Source organism: Chinchilla lanigera, unplaced genomic scaffold (genome assembly GCF_000276665.1).
Source record: "Chinchilla lanigera isolate Chin_1 unplaced genomic scaffold, ChiLan1.0 scaffold00083, whole genome shotgun sequence".
Lineage (NCBI taxonomy): Eukaryota > Metazoa > Chordata > Mammalia > Rodentia > Chinchillidae > Chinchilla > Chinchilla lanigera.
The window spans coordinates 3,805,439-3,823,573 of NW_004955484.1; the positions used below are offsets into that span (position 1 = coordinate 3,805,439).

Consider the following 18,135-nt stretch of genomic DNA (forward strand, 5'->3'; position numbering starts at 1 on the left):
TTTTTTTAGTGTACTCTTTAAAATGAAGTTAGTCTGCTAATTTTCTGGCACTACATTATTGCTCATATTTGGTTACACAACTAGTTGCGTGTGTGTGTGTGTGTGTGTGTGTGTGTGTGTGCGCACGTGCATGCATGTATAAGCAGCTCCTGCCTGATGCTCAGAACCCCCACATTTTGTCTTCATCTGCTGCTCTGTCCCCACCTCCACCATTCCTAAACCCGAATCTGCACCAGGTGCACTGTTTTGTTCCTGGCTTCCAAAGATACCACCTCCATTCCTTGCCAATGCTGTCCTCACACCTAGGAGGGTGAAAAGCATGGCCTCTTGTTTTATATGGACTCCCCTGAGCCTACAGCTACAGCACTGAAGACATGCAGAGGGTTAACAGGAATGTGCACAGCATGTCCAAAAGCTAGAAGCTGAGGAAAGAGGATTCCCAGAAGAGGCCAATGTGGGCAGAAGTCAGCAGAATAAGCTCTGAGAAAAGGTAACAGAGGGTTTTTATTTCTGCTTAGAGGTTATTCCTGACCTTGAAGAAGAGAGTGATTGCAATGGGGTATGACTGCAGAGTGCAGAGGACAAACATTTAGGGAGTGGGTGCGTGCAGAGAAAATAGTGGTTGGCTACTTTAAATTCCGTTTGGAGGGTGGGAGTGGTAAAGCAGTGGGGAGGTATTTTAGAGGAGTTTGAGTGCGTCTGCATTTCATGACATGAGGCACACTCAGGGCCCTCGCCTAGAGGAAGCACCCACCAAGTGATGCTTGTCCTTGTCAGCGGGGAAGAGGGCAAGGTGCCAAGGGAATGGGGTCTGAGTGAGGCTGAGGAGACTGAGTTCAGGGGCTCAGGCTGCCTTGCAAGGAGGGCACAAGTAGGAGAGAAACTAGAGTCAGAGGCCTCTGGAGAGGAAGACAGCATGTCTGCCAAGAAAAGACGGCCAGTGCACTAGAATAGGCACATAAATGAAGGCTGCTTGCTATTTAATGTGTCTCTTTTATGTTTATTTACCATTTCCCTCATTCTGCATTTTCCCTGGTACTTTGGATTGTGCTTTACCCTTCATCTCTTTTAAAGAGACCACATGGAAAAGTAATTCTGACTGGAGACTCTGGAGCAAAACTGCCTGGGTTCAAACCCCAGATGTGCCTTTGACTTATGAGCTATGTGACCTTAGACAAACCCTGTAATTCCTCTGTGCCTGTTTTACCATTTGTACCATTAGCTTGTCATACTGTTTCAAGATTAAATTTACTAATTTAGGCAATTTTATATTCATACCAGGCAAATAATGGCCATAAGTGTTAATAATTTTAACATATCCTTAATGCCAACCAGAATTTATCTGTGTTTAAGAAGCAACTGACAAATGCTAGTGGTAACTCATACGCAACTTAAAGGCATTAGCAGTGACTTTCTTCAAATTGCCTATGTGTTTGTTTGCTTTTTTGGAGGGAGTGATTAATAAGACTATCTTACCCAGAGTTTCTGCGGAGTGTTAGTTCCTCCATTTTCAAGAATACGCATGCCATTCTCCTACTCCTGCTGAAGAAGTACCTACTTGTGAGTACAGAATCTAACAAATAGTTTGGGACATGATTCTGAGGTTTTCTGATTGCTGGTAATATCTCACACTGTGGTCTAGCTCCTGGAGGTGGGAGACATTGATAATAGAACTTCATCTTCTTTTTGTTTTCCTTGTTAATTACACTGATGAATGCATATACTCTTGGGGTTATAGTTTATTGTCTAGGCATCTGCTAAGCTCAGCAGTGACTAAGGGGAATAGCTAGTTATTCATATTTGTCTTAAGAAGGTAATATAATAAATTGAAAGATAGATACAATGAAGCATCAGCATTAAATACGCAGAGATGGCAGAATATTCTCATAAGAGGCACCTTACCCCGTCTTTCCCTGCCACTGCTCAACTTTCCAAACTGACCCATCACCTCATGGAATACTTCAGTGGACTGTAGTTTAGTACTGTTAAAACCGGGTAGGTTGGGAAGTGGAGGCCTACAGTTCATGTCTATTAAGTTTGTAAGAAGTTATTATTACACTCAGGGAAGCACTACCCATTTTGCCTCAGAACTAAGGGTCCTTTTCTGATGTGGCATCCACAAAGTACAATCTAAAATGTAATGAAAATTCACACTGGATGAATTACAGGAAGAAAATTAATAAGAAGTATTGCATCTTTTCTCAAATGCAATATAGAATGATGCAGTGTATACTGTGCTACTTTTCATTTTTTGAGTCATAAGACTGGTTTCTTCATTCAGATTGTGTTCCTATGTATATTCCATCTCCTTGGGACAATAACACCTCTGCTTACCTTTTGCATCATCCCATTAGGCCATAGTTAACCCTAGTGAACATGTGGATGAAGGACATTGTCCCCATGCCAGGTTGGACTGAGCTGAGGCTGAGTTGGCCAGATTTGCCCAGGATGGAAGAGCGGGCCACTAAGAGCCTAAAGAATCCAAAGATCAGCAAACAGGACAGGACAGAGGGCACTTGTGATCCAGGACTCAACATTTGTAAGCTGTGTGATTGGTCAAGATACCTAAGGACTCTAGCGTCTAGCAGTCAGGCTTGCTATTGCCCGAACCCACTTCCTTTTCTTCTGTGCTGATGATGCTACAGCACATTCCCAGCCTCCTTTGCAGCCACATGCAATGTAATGTGACAATGCAATGTGAATGAAGCTCAGTGCACCACCTCCCATAAAAATCTCATGCTCATTCCTGAATGTTCTTTCCTCTCTTGCCAGCATCACTGTAGATGGGGCTGCAATCTTTAGGGCACCTGGAAGAAGTAGCTGAGTAGAAGATGGAAGGAGTCTGGCTCCCAGATTCTCTGCTGGAGGAGAGTACTGCTCAGCCTTTGCTCTGGATTTATCTAGTATTACTAGCAGCTAGTAAAACTTCTCTAAGACTCAGCTTACTCAGCTATAAAGTGTATCAGTAGTTGTAGCAACTTTGTATGGATTTTGTGAGGACTAAATGAATGAATTTAGGTCAAAGCAGTAGACTGTCTCAGCACACATAAAGGGCAATGTTGTTGAAGGTATTAATATCTAAAGCCTTCATGTTTTGCATTTAAAATAGATATAATAAAGCCTACCTTTCATAGTTTTGTATGGATTAGAAATCACACACACACACACACACACACACACACACACACACACACACACACACGCAAACACAATGAACACAGAACCTGACAGCTACTTCTCATTTATTAAATTGTTGCTTCCATTATGTATGTAGAAATACTAGCATACACAATTTGGGAACATTCTCAAGCAAAGTAAAGTCCAATTAGTAGCTGAAGCTACTAGTTCAATAATATATTATTGACATAGAGCAAAAATGTGCCCCAGATAGACACTGATATGATGACACTGGAGTGACTTTGACCCTGAAGAACCCACCTTGTAAAATTCCATTTTCTATTTAATTGGGAGGACAAACCAGGGAGGTCTGCTCCAGAAACCATGATGGCTGGGTTTTGAAACATGGATTGGTGATGAGGGCCTTCGGAGAAAATTCAGAAGTGTGAAAACAGCTATCCTCATTAGGGATATTCTAGAAAATGTACAGAGTTCTCTCTGCTCAGATCTGTAAGATTTATGTTGTCAGAGAACAAGTGCTAAACAGATGGGGAGATGTATTTATGGCTTCCCCCTTTGAAACTTACAAAATGAAGAGGATAAAAACAATTAAATGATGGCTTTGATGCTTTTATCTTCTAGTCAAGTTAAAGGGGACTGATGAGGATGGGACAGTTGATCTCAGGGAGGTGCAGAGAGAGGAGTCAACATTCTGAATCAGAGTGAATAACTGCAAATGGCTGTGAGTATACAACTTTTCTACTAAGTAAAAACACATAAAATAAAACAAATTTTAAATGCCAAGTACTGGGGCTGGAAATTTAGCTCAGCAGCACAACGCCTGCCTGGCAAGTGCAAGGTTGTGAGTTCAGTTCCCGGTACCGGAAAAAAAACCCAAAGGGGGAAAAAAAAATGCCAGGTACTGCTGAAAGCCTCAACGAACAATTCTAGCACTCACCTCATAACAATGTACGGATCCAATGAAAACTTTCCCAATATCCAGCGATTCAAAGTTGAAGTGAATCTTAGGTCCTATTCCTTCCCCTTTGATTCGGAGCGGGAGACGGATCTCTCGGCCTTTAAAAATAATCCAGACTTTATTACCCCAAATGGTGTGCTTTATTACCTCAAATTATCCACAATTTGTTATTGAGGAAGACACTCAAGATTCTTATACAACTGCCTGCACTGCACAAAGGGAACTGCAAATTAACTAATATTGAAGGTTCATCTTATCTTCAGGAACAGGAAGACAGCTAGAGTCTTACATTTAGGGAACAACCTATATTGCAATTTAGACTGACATTTTAGCAGAAAAAAGACAATTAAAAAATTTAACCTCCAGGCACAGAAAGACAAATACTTCATGTTCTAATCCATATGTGGAAGCTTAAAAATTTGATTGCATAGAAGTAGAGGGCAAAACAGAGTTATTGCCTGTGTCTAAATGTTCCCCAAAAGCCTTCTGAGGTCAAAGATGAGCCTTTTTGGAGGGGCTGGCTCTAGAGTGTGTGACACTGGGATTGATTCATGGAGTGATGCTAGCCTTAAGGGTGCCCCACCTTGCGTGTAAGTGCTACCTGGCCTAAGAGTGGACAGCATGGATAAACATGAGAGAGAAAGAGGGCTGCTGTTGCCGCTTGCTGCTTGCCACTTGCTACTTTGCTGTTTTGCTGCCTTCTGCCTGCCATGAACTGTTTTTCCTCTGTGATGCCCCTCTGCCACCCCCTGTCTTGGAGCCAGCCAACTATCAACTGAAACCTCTACAAGCTGTGAACTAAATAAAGTTTTCCTCCTTTAACTTTGGATGCTGGGTATTTTGTCTCAGCAATGAGAAAAGTAACTAAGACAAACTGATTATCAGAGAAGGGTCGGGGAAAGGGATGAAAGGGGAAGGTTAGTTAATAGGTACAAAAATACAGTTAGAGAGGATTAAATTGTAGTGTTTCATAGCACAAGAGGAAAACTAGAGTTGGCAATAATTTACCAAATTTCAAAATAGCTAGAAGAGAGGATTTTGAATGCGTCCAACATGAAAAAATTATAAATGTTGGAAGTGCTTAATATACTACCTTGATTTGATTGTTACCTTATACATATATCAAAATATCACACTGTATTCAATATATACATACGTTATTGTGTGTAAATTAAAAATCAGACACTGAAATATTAACACAATTTGTAACGCTATTCTGAAGTTTCTTATAGAGGAAGGTGATTTCTCTAGATCAGAGAAGGGTAACCACTGCTTAACGCTTCTCATAAAATAAGAGCCACCACGGGGGGCCAGGGATATAGCTCAGTGGCATAAGTGCCTGCCTGGTAAGGGCAAGGTCCTGAGTTGGATTCCCAGTACCAAAAAAAAAAAAAAAAAAAAAAAATAGGGCTCCATAGTGTGCTGTTCACACTGAACTTCTCTAGACTTAGGAAGTTCCAGAGTATTAGTGCTATGGGTCTAGGAGTTCTTACCTCGATCCTTATTTTGCAGACTCTATTCCATATGGAGGTAATAGAATGCATGTAACAGTATCTGCTACAATATGTGCACAATGAACTCACAAATGGTAACCACACGATTTTATGACTTGCTTTTTTAAAAATGGAAATATCTTCATTATATAATTGTATAATACATGATTATTTAAAAATTATACAGTACATGAAAATTCTCATAATTCTATCCAAATCCTAATTCTGTTAACATTTTGGCTCCTATCTTCTATGCTTAAATATATCAAAATAATGTTGATATAAAAGAGTATATGCTACAATTTATTTTATATCCTGCTTCTTTACTTAAAATGTATTTGAGATATATTAATATATGATTACCTAATGATCTATCTTATCTTTCTTAGTGGTTGCGTGGTAGACAAATAACTGTTTTTACATCTTCTATTGGACATTTAAGAGTTTTCCAGATTTTCACTATGACTATTTGCAGAGTAACTACTATCCTTGAACATCTATTCACGAATAATTTTCCTATATATTTTCTTCAAGTATTTTGAAGATACCATATTATTCCACTATTTCTGTTGGGAAGTCAACTCACAGTCTCATTGCTCATTTGAGGTGATGGGTCTTGTCTTCAGAATGCTTTTTGTCTTTGGTTTTCAAAAGTTTTATTACAATGTTCTTAGGCAAGGTTGTATTTATCCTTTTGGGGATTTGTAACACTTATTGAACAGGCAAATCTGTGCCTGATGTCAGTTTTAGAAAGTTTTCTGGCATTATCTCTTCAAATATTGCTTCTCTCTCCCTCTCTCCCTCTCTCCTTGTATCTCTCTTTCTCTCTTTCTGACACACACACACACACACACACACACACACACATACACCACGGATGCACCCCACACTTTTTGCTGCATTCCATTTGATTTTTATGCTCTTTCTGTGTTTTGTCTCCACATGATTCTGTATTTTCATACATTTTATTTTGATTTATCTAATTTTCAGTTTATAAAATCTACCTCTGGCTATACCTAACAGGTTGTTAAATTCATTCACTGAGTTCTTAATTTGTTATATAACTTTTCAGCTCTAAGATTTTCCATTAATTTTTTAATAGTTTCCAGGTATGCCCTTAATTCTGTCTGATAAAAACATTTTAAAAATCCATGTTAATTCTATTTTATGTTTTAATGGGTTTGTTTCTACTGTTTATCTAGGTTTTCTATCACATTGTCTTCCTTATATGCTTGGTTCTTTGTTGACTAAATGCTAATTAGTGTATATAAAAATTATAGAGGTGATTTGAAAGCCTCAGAAGATATCTTCCTCTAGCTTCCCGTTGGTAACTTGGGGGCATTTACAGTTCCAGAAAACTCAATTTCAGTGTTCTCAACTAAGATTTTGCTACAAAATTAAGTCTTGCTGCATATCATTTACAAGACTACTTTTTTTTTCATTTTTCCATGAAGGGTATATACCTAGTACTACCCTAGATATAAAAAAGAAGAGCTAATTCCTAATAAATAAGAAATACTATAGGATATTAGGGATTAAATACCTTTTGGAACCTCAGTGGAGAAAAAATGCCTTAAATCAATAAGAGAAAAACGATTCAAAGCTGAGCTTCAGACTTTGTGATGGTCGGCCCATACTGAGTTTCTAGTTCACTGGGCCCCACTCTGAAGCCTGGGAGATTGCCAGGGAGCTTACTGCTTGGATAGCTCGTAAATGAATACCTATGTTTTCCTCCATATCTCTACCAACCATTTAAACTCTGCAGTTTCTACCAAAAAAGATAGTGTCTTTAAGAATAAAGTGGCCCCAAAGTCTATGGTTTTGATTTCCTTCTTTTGGGTCTTGGCCCTATAATTCTTCACGGCCCTGGTAGTTCTCTTTTGCTTTCAAAAGATTTCTTAAAAATATTTTGCTTATCTTTTCTAGTTGTCCTTAGAGAGAGGAAAAGAAAGATAGTGGGAAAAGAAAGATAGGGAAAGATGGAGGGGGAGATAGAAGGGAGAGGGAGAGAGAGAGAGAGAATCCAAATAACCCAGCCCACCATTATTGGAAGTAGACTTTCCAGAACAAAAGAGTGCTCACTTGACATTTTGAGAGCTATGGCCATAGTGCCTTCCCAAATGGTTTTACTAATTACACGAAAACAACAGTAATACTTAAGGTCCCTGTTTCTCCCTATCTTCCCCAGCAGTGGGCATAGTTTGATGGTTTTCCTTATATTTCTATCATTTAAATCTAAAGTTCTTTAAGGAAAAAATAATCTATTTGTTCTATATGCAAAATTTTGAACATTCAAAATACCTTCAAAGCTTTGTTAGAGCAGTATTACAGCAAATATGGAACAATAAAATGATAATTATAGTTTATTATCATCGTTATTCCTGGGATATTTTATTTTGCACTGTGTTGTATTGCTATTTAGCTTCTGCGTCTTTAATGCTTTCTCCCCATGACTGTCCTTTTAATGACAAGAATGTTGTCATTTTGTCGCATTTAGTGCTTGGCAACATAGCGGTCATCGGGCAAGTATAACTTAGATCACTAGAAACAAGAAAAATGATGGTTCTACTTGGGACAGCTGATTTATTGAGAAGGTTCCCTGACTCCACCCGATCCCTGGAAAAGAGGTTCCTCTAAAAATCAGGTAATAGAGCAACAATAGTCTGAAACATGAATAAAACTTCTAGAAGAACCAAACACTGTCACTCCTCATCATTATTTTAGGATTTTAATCCATTGCAACAATTTTTTTACTCCTTGGTCAAGAGAAATGTATTTTGATTGAGATCCAACTTTCAGAATGGCAAAGAAAGAGAAATACAGATATATCATGAAATAAATTGCAGGTCTATTTATAACTGTCAGGCCTAAAACTTTCTCCATCTGTTACCTTGACTGCCTTCCTTTAAAAAAAATGGAGATGTGCTATAATAAAGCAGTATGCCAATGTTTCTTTGGGAATTATTAATTACTTCAAAGGAGTGTCTTTTTGGTAGCTAGCCACTTCCCCCAGCCAGGACAGAATGGGAGTACAAGTAATAACTAGCCTTGCACTTCTAAGAGTTCATCTAAATTTTAGGGTCACATTATAAATGTTATTTCTCTACAAGATTTTCTGAGCAGATATTTTTTCTTAGCTTGGCAAGAGGCAGCAAGAGGGACAAGCATGAAAGAACTTCTAAGATTCAAGGACAGATTCCTTATTAAAGGAGCATAATAGTAAAGTATTTTTAATAGTAAAGCAATTTCTCATCTATGATTATAGCGTACTGGTTTCATACTCAAGAGGAGCAATACTCTACAGAGCCCCTTTAATGAGCCTGAAATCCCGGAATGCAACAGCTTCATTGCATTAAATACCAGAAAATGCAAACTATGGGCTTTTGAAAACTTGCCATCTGTTATGGTCTAAATGTGTCCCCAACACCCTCAAATTCATGTGCTGAAATCAGAATCCCCAAAGTGAGGGGGAACCTTTGGGAGGGTGATTGGATATTGAAGATGGAGCTTCATTAATGGGACTATTTATTTTTATTTTAAAGAGAAAAAAATAACAAAATGGTAACAACAAAGATAAACACAAAACAACACAAAACAGTAAAAACAGTACAGGATTTCCAAATAAGATAATAGGAATTAACAACTGTCGTTATGTTATATATTGTTATCTTCCACGAAGTTGCTCAGATTACCAGATGTAAGAATGCAAGATTAGTGTCTTTATAAAAGAAGCCTGCTGAGGCTTCTCTGCCTCTTTCACGGGGTAAGGACTTAGCCACAAGGCACTGTTAGGTGGCTTTCTGTTATGGAAAAAAAATACCTGAGCTAAATCACCTTTAAGGAAGAGCTTATTTTGGCTTGCAGTTCCAGAGGTTTTAGTCCCTGACTGCTTTGGGCCTATGGCAGAGCAGTACATCACAGCATGAGCGGGTGGCAGAGGAGGACATCACCTCATGGTGACCAGAAGCAAGGGGGGCAGGGGCCCAATATCTCCTTTAAGAGCCCCCCAGTGACCTGATGTCCTTCAAATAGACCCCATCTCCTGAAAGTTGCACCGCCTCCGTTAAACACCACAGGCTGGTGACCAAGCCTGTGGCATGTGGGCCTTTGGGAAACGTTGAAGATCCAACCTATAGCTGGCACTTTGAGGAATGGGCCTTCACCAGGCCCTAAATCTGCTGGCACCTGCATATTGGGCTTCCTAGCTTCCAGAACTGCTAGGGATAATTTTCTATTGCTTATAAACCACTGAGTCTATGGTATTTTGTTACAGTAATGCAAACAGATGAAGATACCAGCCAAGATACCTTGATGGTCAATATTATGCTTATTCCTGTGTGGCAAGATAAGAAAAAGGGAGGAAAAGTACAAACAGGAAGAACAAATTGCCATTACTACATATCTTGGAACTCTACTTGGAAAATCCAAAAGGATCTATAAACACATTTTTTAAAATTAGTAAGACAGAGTAACTTTGGGGGCTATCAGATCAGTTCTGAATCATCAACTGCATTTCTATACTCAGTAACAATAAAAAACTTTAATTCTCAGGATACTATTTATAACAGCAACAAGAATATAAAGTACCTAGAAATGAATCAACAAAATATAGAGTCCACCAAAAAATGTATACACGCTTCAGGAAAATAAAAATATTATGATGTTTTCTCAACAGATGGTGTTACCCTTGTGGATGCTGTATATTGCAGGAAACCCACTACACACTGATGGCCCTTAGAGAAGAAATTGAAAGTGCATATGTAGCAATCTCAGTGACCCAAGTGGCAGTTTGCTGTACTAATAAATGTCTGGAAGCTAATGGCCACCACCTTGGAAACCTCTTGTAATTGCAGAGGCCAAAGGTAACTTGCATTAATGACGTCTCAATGAACTTAGAATTAAAATATTTACACAAATTTTCCTTTTCTTGAATTATATATACCTTTTTGGGTGGACTCTGCAGACTTAAGACCAGCAAAGGGAAAATTGTAAAATTTTATAGAAAGACATTAATAAAGATGTAAAAAAAATGGAGAACTAGATATATAATATTCTTGAAAAGGAAGATTCAATATCACAAAGATGCTGATTTCCCCCAGTTGATCTATATTTATAAATTCAGTGCTCTGCTAAACAAAATTTCAGAGTAATTTGATGGGTTAATTCTAAAATTTAAATGTGAAATAGAAGGTTTGATATAAAGACATTTTAAGAGAAATATTCTTGGGAGATTCGTATTTTATTATAAAGCTATTGGAATTAAGATAATGCAGTGTGGCAGAAGGTATAAAATCACAGAGGGATGCAACAGTGTAGTGAAAACAGACGCACACATCTGTGTGAATTTGATGTATGACAGATCTGCTCATGAATATGAATGAGAAAGACCGACTATGTAGTATGATAAGGAGCTAAAACAACTGGACATCCACATGGTAGCTGTGATATCCTGAATAACGGCCCCTAAGATATCCACTTGTGATATCCAGCCTAATTTGTGAATCTGTAGATATCACCTTAGATATCAAACGATTAAGGTGATTCAGGTTAGAGCTTTTAGATAGGAAGATTACCCTAATTACTGGTGGGCTCTAAACATAATGATAAGTGTCCTTAAGTGGAAGGTTGAGGGACTTTGGTACAGAAGCAGAAAAGACAGTGTCATGATGTAAGCAGGTAGGAGTAATGGAGACATAAGCGAAGAAATATTGGCAGTTTTAGAAGCTATAATAAACAAAGAATGGACTTTATCCAGGAATCTCCAGAAGAAGCCAGCCCTGTGACACTTTGCTTTAACTCAAACTGAGTTTGGACTCTTCACTGCTAGAAGTATCCAGGATAAGTGTGTGTTGGTTTAAGCCACCAACTTTGTGGTAACGTGTCAGAGAAGCCACAGGAAATGAACGAGAGTTCTTAACTCTGCTCTACAAAAAAAATCAATATAATTTCTTAAATGTGACAGTTAATGATAAAGAGTTTTAAGAAGACAATATCAAAGAATGTCTTTTTTAGCTTGGGGCAGACAAAGGGATTTTAAGTAATACAAAGTATGCAAACCGTAACTGTGAAATTCAATTATATTTAAAGTAAGGAACTTTGTTCACCAAAATCACCATAGTGGGAAGTGAAAAAATGAAACACAAACTGAGAGAAGATATTTGCTATACATGTAAAAGCAAAGAGTTAGTGTTAGAATATATCAAGCACTGTGATGAATCAACCAGACAAACACAACATAATAGAAAACTGGGCAAAGGGGAATCAGTCATTTCATAGGAAATAAAGCACATATATGACCATTCAATACAACATGCTATTTTCTGTGACATCATGAAGTTCCCAATTGCAGAAATGCTAACTGAAACCACAGTAAGATTTCATTTCACGCCTACCAAAGGGGAAAAAGTTAAAAACTGATCAATACTAAGAGCAGTGAAGGTTATGGAATAAAATTATGCACACTCACATCCTGCAGGTGGGAGAGCAAACTGGCACAAGCCCTTTGGAGAAGTCTGATTATCCAGTAAACCTGAGTATGTGTACATCTTGTGTATTCTAGAGAGACACCACTCCCAGGATATATCCTAGAAGTTGGCTATATACCAGGACATGTGTTCATGAATGTTCACAAGAGCATTATTTTTAGTAGCATAACAGCATTAAATGAGAAGCAGCACAATTGCACCAGGAATGGAGTCTTGTGCAGTGCAGCAATAGAATACAAAAAACAAAACCATAGCTACACGCGTGCCACAAGTAAATCTCAGAAAAACAAGTGTAACATTGGTATAAAGTTTTTTTTTTTTTGGTTTTGGTTTTGGTACCAGGAATTAAACTCAGGACTTTGCACTTGCCAAGCAGGCACTTGTGCCACTGAGCTGTATCCCCAGCCTTATATAAAGTTTTAAACACGCAAACATAAAGTATTCATATAATGATGCATATACACATATGGTTATAAAAACAATATAAAGAAAATGATTTACTGACAAAATTTAAAATGTATATTTATCTCTAAACAGAGGAAAGAATATAGATGACCGTTTAAAAATGCTGAGAATTCCTATTTCTTAAGGTGGGTGGTGGTTTTATGTTTGCATATATTCCTATTATTCTTTACATCTTACTTACACATTTATTATAATTTCATTATGAAGTGACCCCCGAAAGGGCTTGATTTTCCAATGCACCAAGTTCAGAGGTGGGACCTAGAAAGGTGGCTGAATCATGAGGTTGCTCATCTCATCAGTGGGTTAATTCACTGATGAGCGTGTAGCTGAATGGGGCCCTGGGAGGTGGGACCCACCTGGAGGCAGTAGGTCACTCAAGGTGTGCCTTCGAAGGGCATATTTTGTCTTTAGCCCCTCCCCTTTGACTCTGTCCTTGCTCTCTCTGCTGCCTGACTGCCCTACAGTGAGCAGATTTCTTCTGTCGTGCTGGGCTACCACTACCACAAACCCAGAAACAGTGAAGCCAGCCTACCTTGGACTGAAACCTCTAACATCCGGAGCCAAAGCAAACCTTTTTTCCTTTAAATTGGTATTCTCAGGTATTCTGCCACAGTGAAGAAAAGCTAACTAACACTGCATTACAAATACAGATATTTCTCTTTAACAACAAGTTCTGTTCTTGCTACTAGGTCAGTGGTGGGGCCTAGAAAGGTCATTAAATGCAATAGTATCTGAATGAGGGATTGTATATAGTATGTACGTTACAATATGCAGAACAAAGAAATGGTTAAAGGAAGCTCCAATTTGATGACTTTGCTTTTATTTGCATAACTCTTACATGCAGTACTTTAACGTGTAACAGAACATAAAACTATAGTATTGTACTGCATAGTACAATCAGCAAAATTATAGTCCTGTGTAAACAAGGTGGACTGTATGAAAGAAGACATTGAGGATCTATCATTGAGATGCACAGAACTGTACAAAAAAATAAGATTGTAAGTCTGAGCAGTGGGTCGTTAAGTCCGAACAGTCATTATATAGGAAGGTTGTTAAGGAATATCTGTATCACTTTGTGTCACTTCTATATAAATTAAGAAAGAAAAAATTGTCCAGATGTTACCTAAAGCAGTTCATTGTATGTTTGTGTAGACAGAATTGTTTAATATATGAATATTTCTTGGAACTTCAATAGTTACTATCAAAATTTTCACATTTAATAATAATGACATAAATTGTCTGACCTAAATTCATTATCTAAATGAAAACAATCCCATAATACATATGTATATGTGGGTAAACAAAAACATGTTTTCTTGAGTTTTAATGAAAAAATGTGTGTGCTTTATAGTCCAATTTTGACTGTTTCAGAAGATAAATTTGTCTTGTGCATTGTCAACTCGTTTTCCCACATTTCCTGTGATAGTTTAATCCTTCATTGGTCCCAGAATTTGTTTCTATTAGATACCCAGGACAACCACCAACTAGGGACCAACTTAAATAATATTTTTAGAATCTGTATCACATTATTTTACTGTTTACGTTACAGTTATATTCACAGCAGTGTAGAAAGAAAATCTAAGTTGTATCTAATATTGTTGAGCATTTTTACTCACTACAAACTAGTATATCCATTCATAAATTTGTGTTTAAAATATTTTGCATCATGCAGAAGCATTTGATGAGTTGTTAGAGAGATGTTTCTAAATGTCTTAGGAAAATGGGAGTGGAGTTTTTGGATGGGCTGGAATGTGATGATTATTTCTAACAGTTATAATAATGGAATACAGGTTGTGTCATTTCACAGAAACCATGTCTTTTCATGGGGTGGTGTGGTTCAGACAGGGGACAGGATATGTCACAACATGCAGTTCAAATTTTGGATTCAGAATCACTGTAGGCAACTCACCTAAATTTTCCAAGCTTGAGCTTCCTCATTTAAAAAATAAAGTATCCAGTCTACCCTACTTAGTTATCAAGAGGCTTAAATGAGATTAGTATGTGAAAGTCTTTGTGTTGCTATATATGTACATAACATTACTATGTAAAGTTGATTTATGACAGCATTACATTGAGTATCAGGAAGGAAAGATGAATTATGAATATACAGAGTTAAAACAACTGAAAATCCTTACAGGAGAAGTGATAGGCTGACTAATGACCTCGGAAGATATGCACATCTTAATTCCTAAATTTGTAAACATTACCTTATATGGCAAAAGGTGAACCATACCAGGAAATGTGATTGAAGAAGTTTTAGTTGGGGAGATTATCCTTCATTATCTTGATTACTGGAGTTTAAGCACTGTCTTGAAATCAGATAATAGTAATTCTCTAGATTTATTCTTCTTTTCTAAAGTTGGTTTAGCTAATCTGGGTTCTTTGCAGAAAATATTCCATAGGAATTTTAGAAGTACTTTGTCAATTTCTATTTAAAAAAAATCTGAGATTTTAATGTTGATTGCATTAAATCTATATATGAATAAGGGGAAAATGACATTTTAATAATATTGAATTTACCAACTTATGCCTAACATAAAGTTTCTCATTTGTTTAGGTTTTCAATTTCTCTCATCAGTGTTTCACAGTTCTCAGTACACAGGTCCTGCACACCTTTTGTCAAAGTATCTGTCCTTCATATTTCTTAAGGGTATTGTAAGAGATACTGCTTTTTAAAATTTCAATTTCCCATTGTTTACTGTTAGTATATAGAAATACAATTGGTTTCTCTCTATTTGAATCCTCTACCCTGCAACTTTGCTACTCACTTTTCAGTTCTCATTTAAAATGAATATTCTCTACTATTACTTTCATACATTTTACTTCAATAAAACATAGTTAAAACCTAAGCACCTACATTTTTAATGAGTAGACAAGATGTTTCTGATGCAGTCTCTAAGACCATTACTTTGAGAAACATTTGAAAATTGTTAACTACATTAACTTCTGACAATATGGTAAGGTCAGCTGACTTAATCCATTCTTCCGCCACAAAAAGAAAAAAATCAGATTAAAATATGGTAAGTATATCTTTTTAATATTTATCTAGCTTCAAAATAAAGGAAGGAAAACACCAGGTATTAGAAATAAAAATAGAATCAGGCTAGCATAATAAACTAGCAAGGTAACCTGAAGAAGGACCAGAACTTGTAGAGTACATCCAGGCCTTATACTCCAGTAGCTCCAGTTTTAACTTATACATAGAGAAGAGATATAGCCTTGTTCTTATCTGGGAAGGTATCACTAAACTAAGATCTTTGCATAAATCCAAGACCCTGGAAAGGCTACTGCTTTCCAAAAAGGAAACTAGGAAAATTCCACCTATTGACCTATGGAAGAAGAGACCAAGCTCACCATCTAGCTAGCACTCTGAATAGGAAAAACAGGCTCTTAGCAGAAATCAAAGTCCCAGGTATGGGTTTGCAATCCACATGTATACTATCTGATAGATGCAAGAATCTGAGAAGCTGAGAAAATAAAAACCATAGAGCCTTTGGCAGAAAACACAAAATACTGTACTTCTTTGAGGAAGTATTTTCATAATCTAGAGCCTCTGTTAAACATGAGTTCTTAATATAAACATTTCAAACCACCCAAAGAAACAATCCATTATGAGAAAAGTGGTTACTGGAAACATGAGTTAGCACTACCAGTTTTTGAGATAATAGAAAATTTCCAAAAACTCTAGCATAGCCTTTGTAAAATATTTGAAGAGCTAAATGAAGAAATAGGAACCATAATTATGGAAGAAAATATGGAAATATTAAAACTATATACAATTTCTAAAAGGAAAAATAATTTCTTGACATAACAATAGATGACTACACCAAGGAGGAGATATAGCTGAAGAAAGAATTAGTCAACTAGATATCTTAGAAAGATAGACAGAATCTACCAGAAACAGACAAGGAGATTAGAAATGTAAAGCAGTTATGAGACATAATCATTCCAGGAGGAAGACACCTATCCAAAACAGAAAGAAAATTTAGGTAATGAGAGCATATTAGTCAGTTTTTCATTGGTGTGACAAAATACCTGAGAAAAACAACTTGGAGAAGCAAAGATTTATTTGGGTTCATGGTCTCAGAAATTTCAGTCCACTTTGGGGGTGGTTCCACTGCTGTGGACCTGAGGTTAAACAGAATATCATGGCAGAAAGGGGTAGCAGAGCAAACTGCTTCATAGCAGCCAGGGAGCAGAGTGAGGGGGAAAGAGTCAGGGAGGAATGGGTTAGGGGCAAGATTCAGTCCCCAAAGTCATGCCCCCATGACCTACTCCCTTCAGCTCAAACTCCCCTGTGTCCACTACTTCCCTGTGATGCCATCAAATTATGAGCTCATCAACAGATTGACCTACAGATGAAGTGACAGGCTTCACGATCCAGTCACCTTCCAAAAGCTCCACCTCTAAACATGAGACGTTGGAGGGACATTTTAGATCTAAACCATGAGAGAAGAAAACTGAAAGGATGTGTGCTGCGCATTTTCTAGGCTTGATGAAAAAATTTTAATTTAAAGAAGTCTATCAAGTACTAAGCAAGATAAAAAAGGCAAATCTATCACAGGGAAACTGTAGAACATTAAAGCATGAAGTAATGTTTAAATACAGTACCACTGTTAGAGAAAAGACAGGTAATGTTAAAGAAATGATAGCCTGCAGTAGATTTCTCATATCAACAATTCTGTCCACTGTCCACACTGTGAGGGAGCAAGCTGCCACATGGAGAGGCCCCGCAGACAGAGGTTCCGGCCAACAGCTCCAGGTGAGGACCCTGCCAAGAGCCAGAATGAATTGCTAGCCATGCAGGAGGGAGGAGAGCTATAAATTGCCCTCAGCCTCCCTCTCAAGCTGCCCCAGCCGACACCATGTGGAGAAATGAAGACCTACATTTGCTGACCCTGGACCAAACTGCTGATCTTGGATCCTAATAATGATTGCTAAGTGGTTTAAGCTGCTAAATTTAGGAAGGTCTGTTATGCACAGTAAATAAAGGGCACAAGGCGACCAAGAAATCAGGGATTATATTTGTCTCATATATCAAGTACACTGGGAAAAATGGATTTTTGGTAGGATCTGATTTAGCAGATTAGGGCAGGATAATAGTGATGATGATTTGTTAAGGATGAAGGAAAGAATGAATATTGATTTAATAACTACTTTCTTACAGTTTCACAACCACACAATGGTATTTACTGTAAGTTTTAATAAGTGGTGAGCCTAGTCTTCCATATTATTCTTGTTTTTTTCTGAATTTCTTAGGAAATTCTAGTTCATTTACTTATCCCATGAAAACTTTGGGGTCAAACTGACTAATTAATTTACAAGTTGTTATTATTTCCGAGAACACAGTGCATTTACAGAAAGAATTGAACAATTTATGGTTGGCCTTCATGTCCCAAAACATAGGTATACTTGCCATTTGTTCAAGTGTTCTTAAATCTGGGCTATATAAAAATAGATATTTGCATATTATCATTGACATTTAAAATACCTGATAATTGAAAATATAATTAATCATTTTTTTTGTTTTTTAAACTTAAGAATCTCTCAGTTGTTAATGAAATAGGTGATGAAAAAATAATTTCTTACAGAACTA

At 37.3% G+C, this 18,135-nt stretch overlaps 1 protein-coding gene across 4 annotated transcripts in view; it reads right to left on the reverse strand.

Annotated features, from left to right (window-relative positions):
• Hydin (HYDIN, axonemal central pair apparatus protein) overlaps positions 1-18,135 on the reverse strand; it is a 380,912-nt gene that overhangs the window by 237,543 nt on the left and 125,234 nt on the right. For all 4 annotated transcript variants that reach the window (XM_013503972.1, XM_013503969.1, XM_013503970.1 and 1 more), the window contains exon 11: positions 4,076-4,194. In XM_013503972.1, the coding sequence (XP_013359426.1) occupies positions 4,076-4,194 (119 nt within the window). The remainder of the gene's footprint in view (positions 1-4,075; positions 4,195-18,135) is intronic.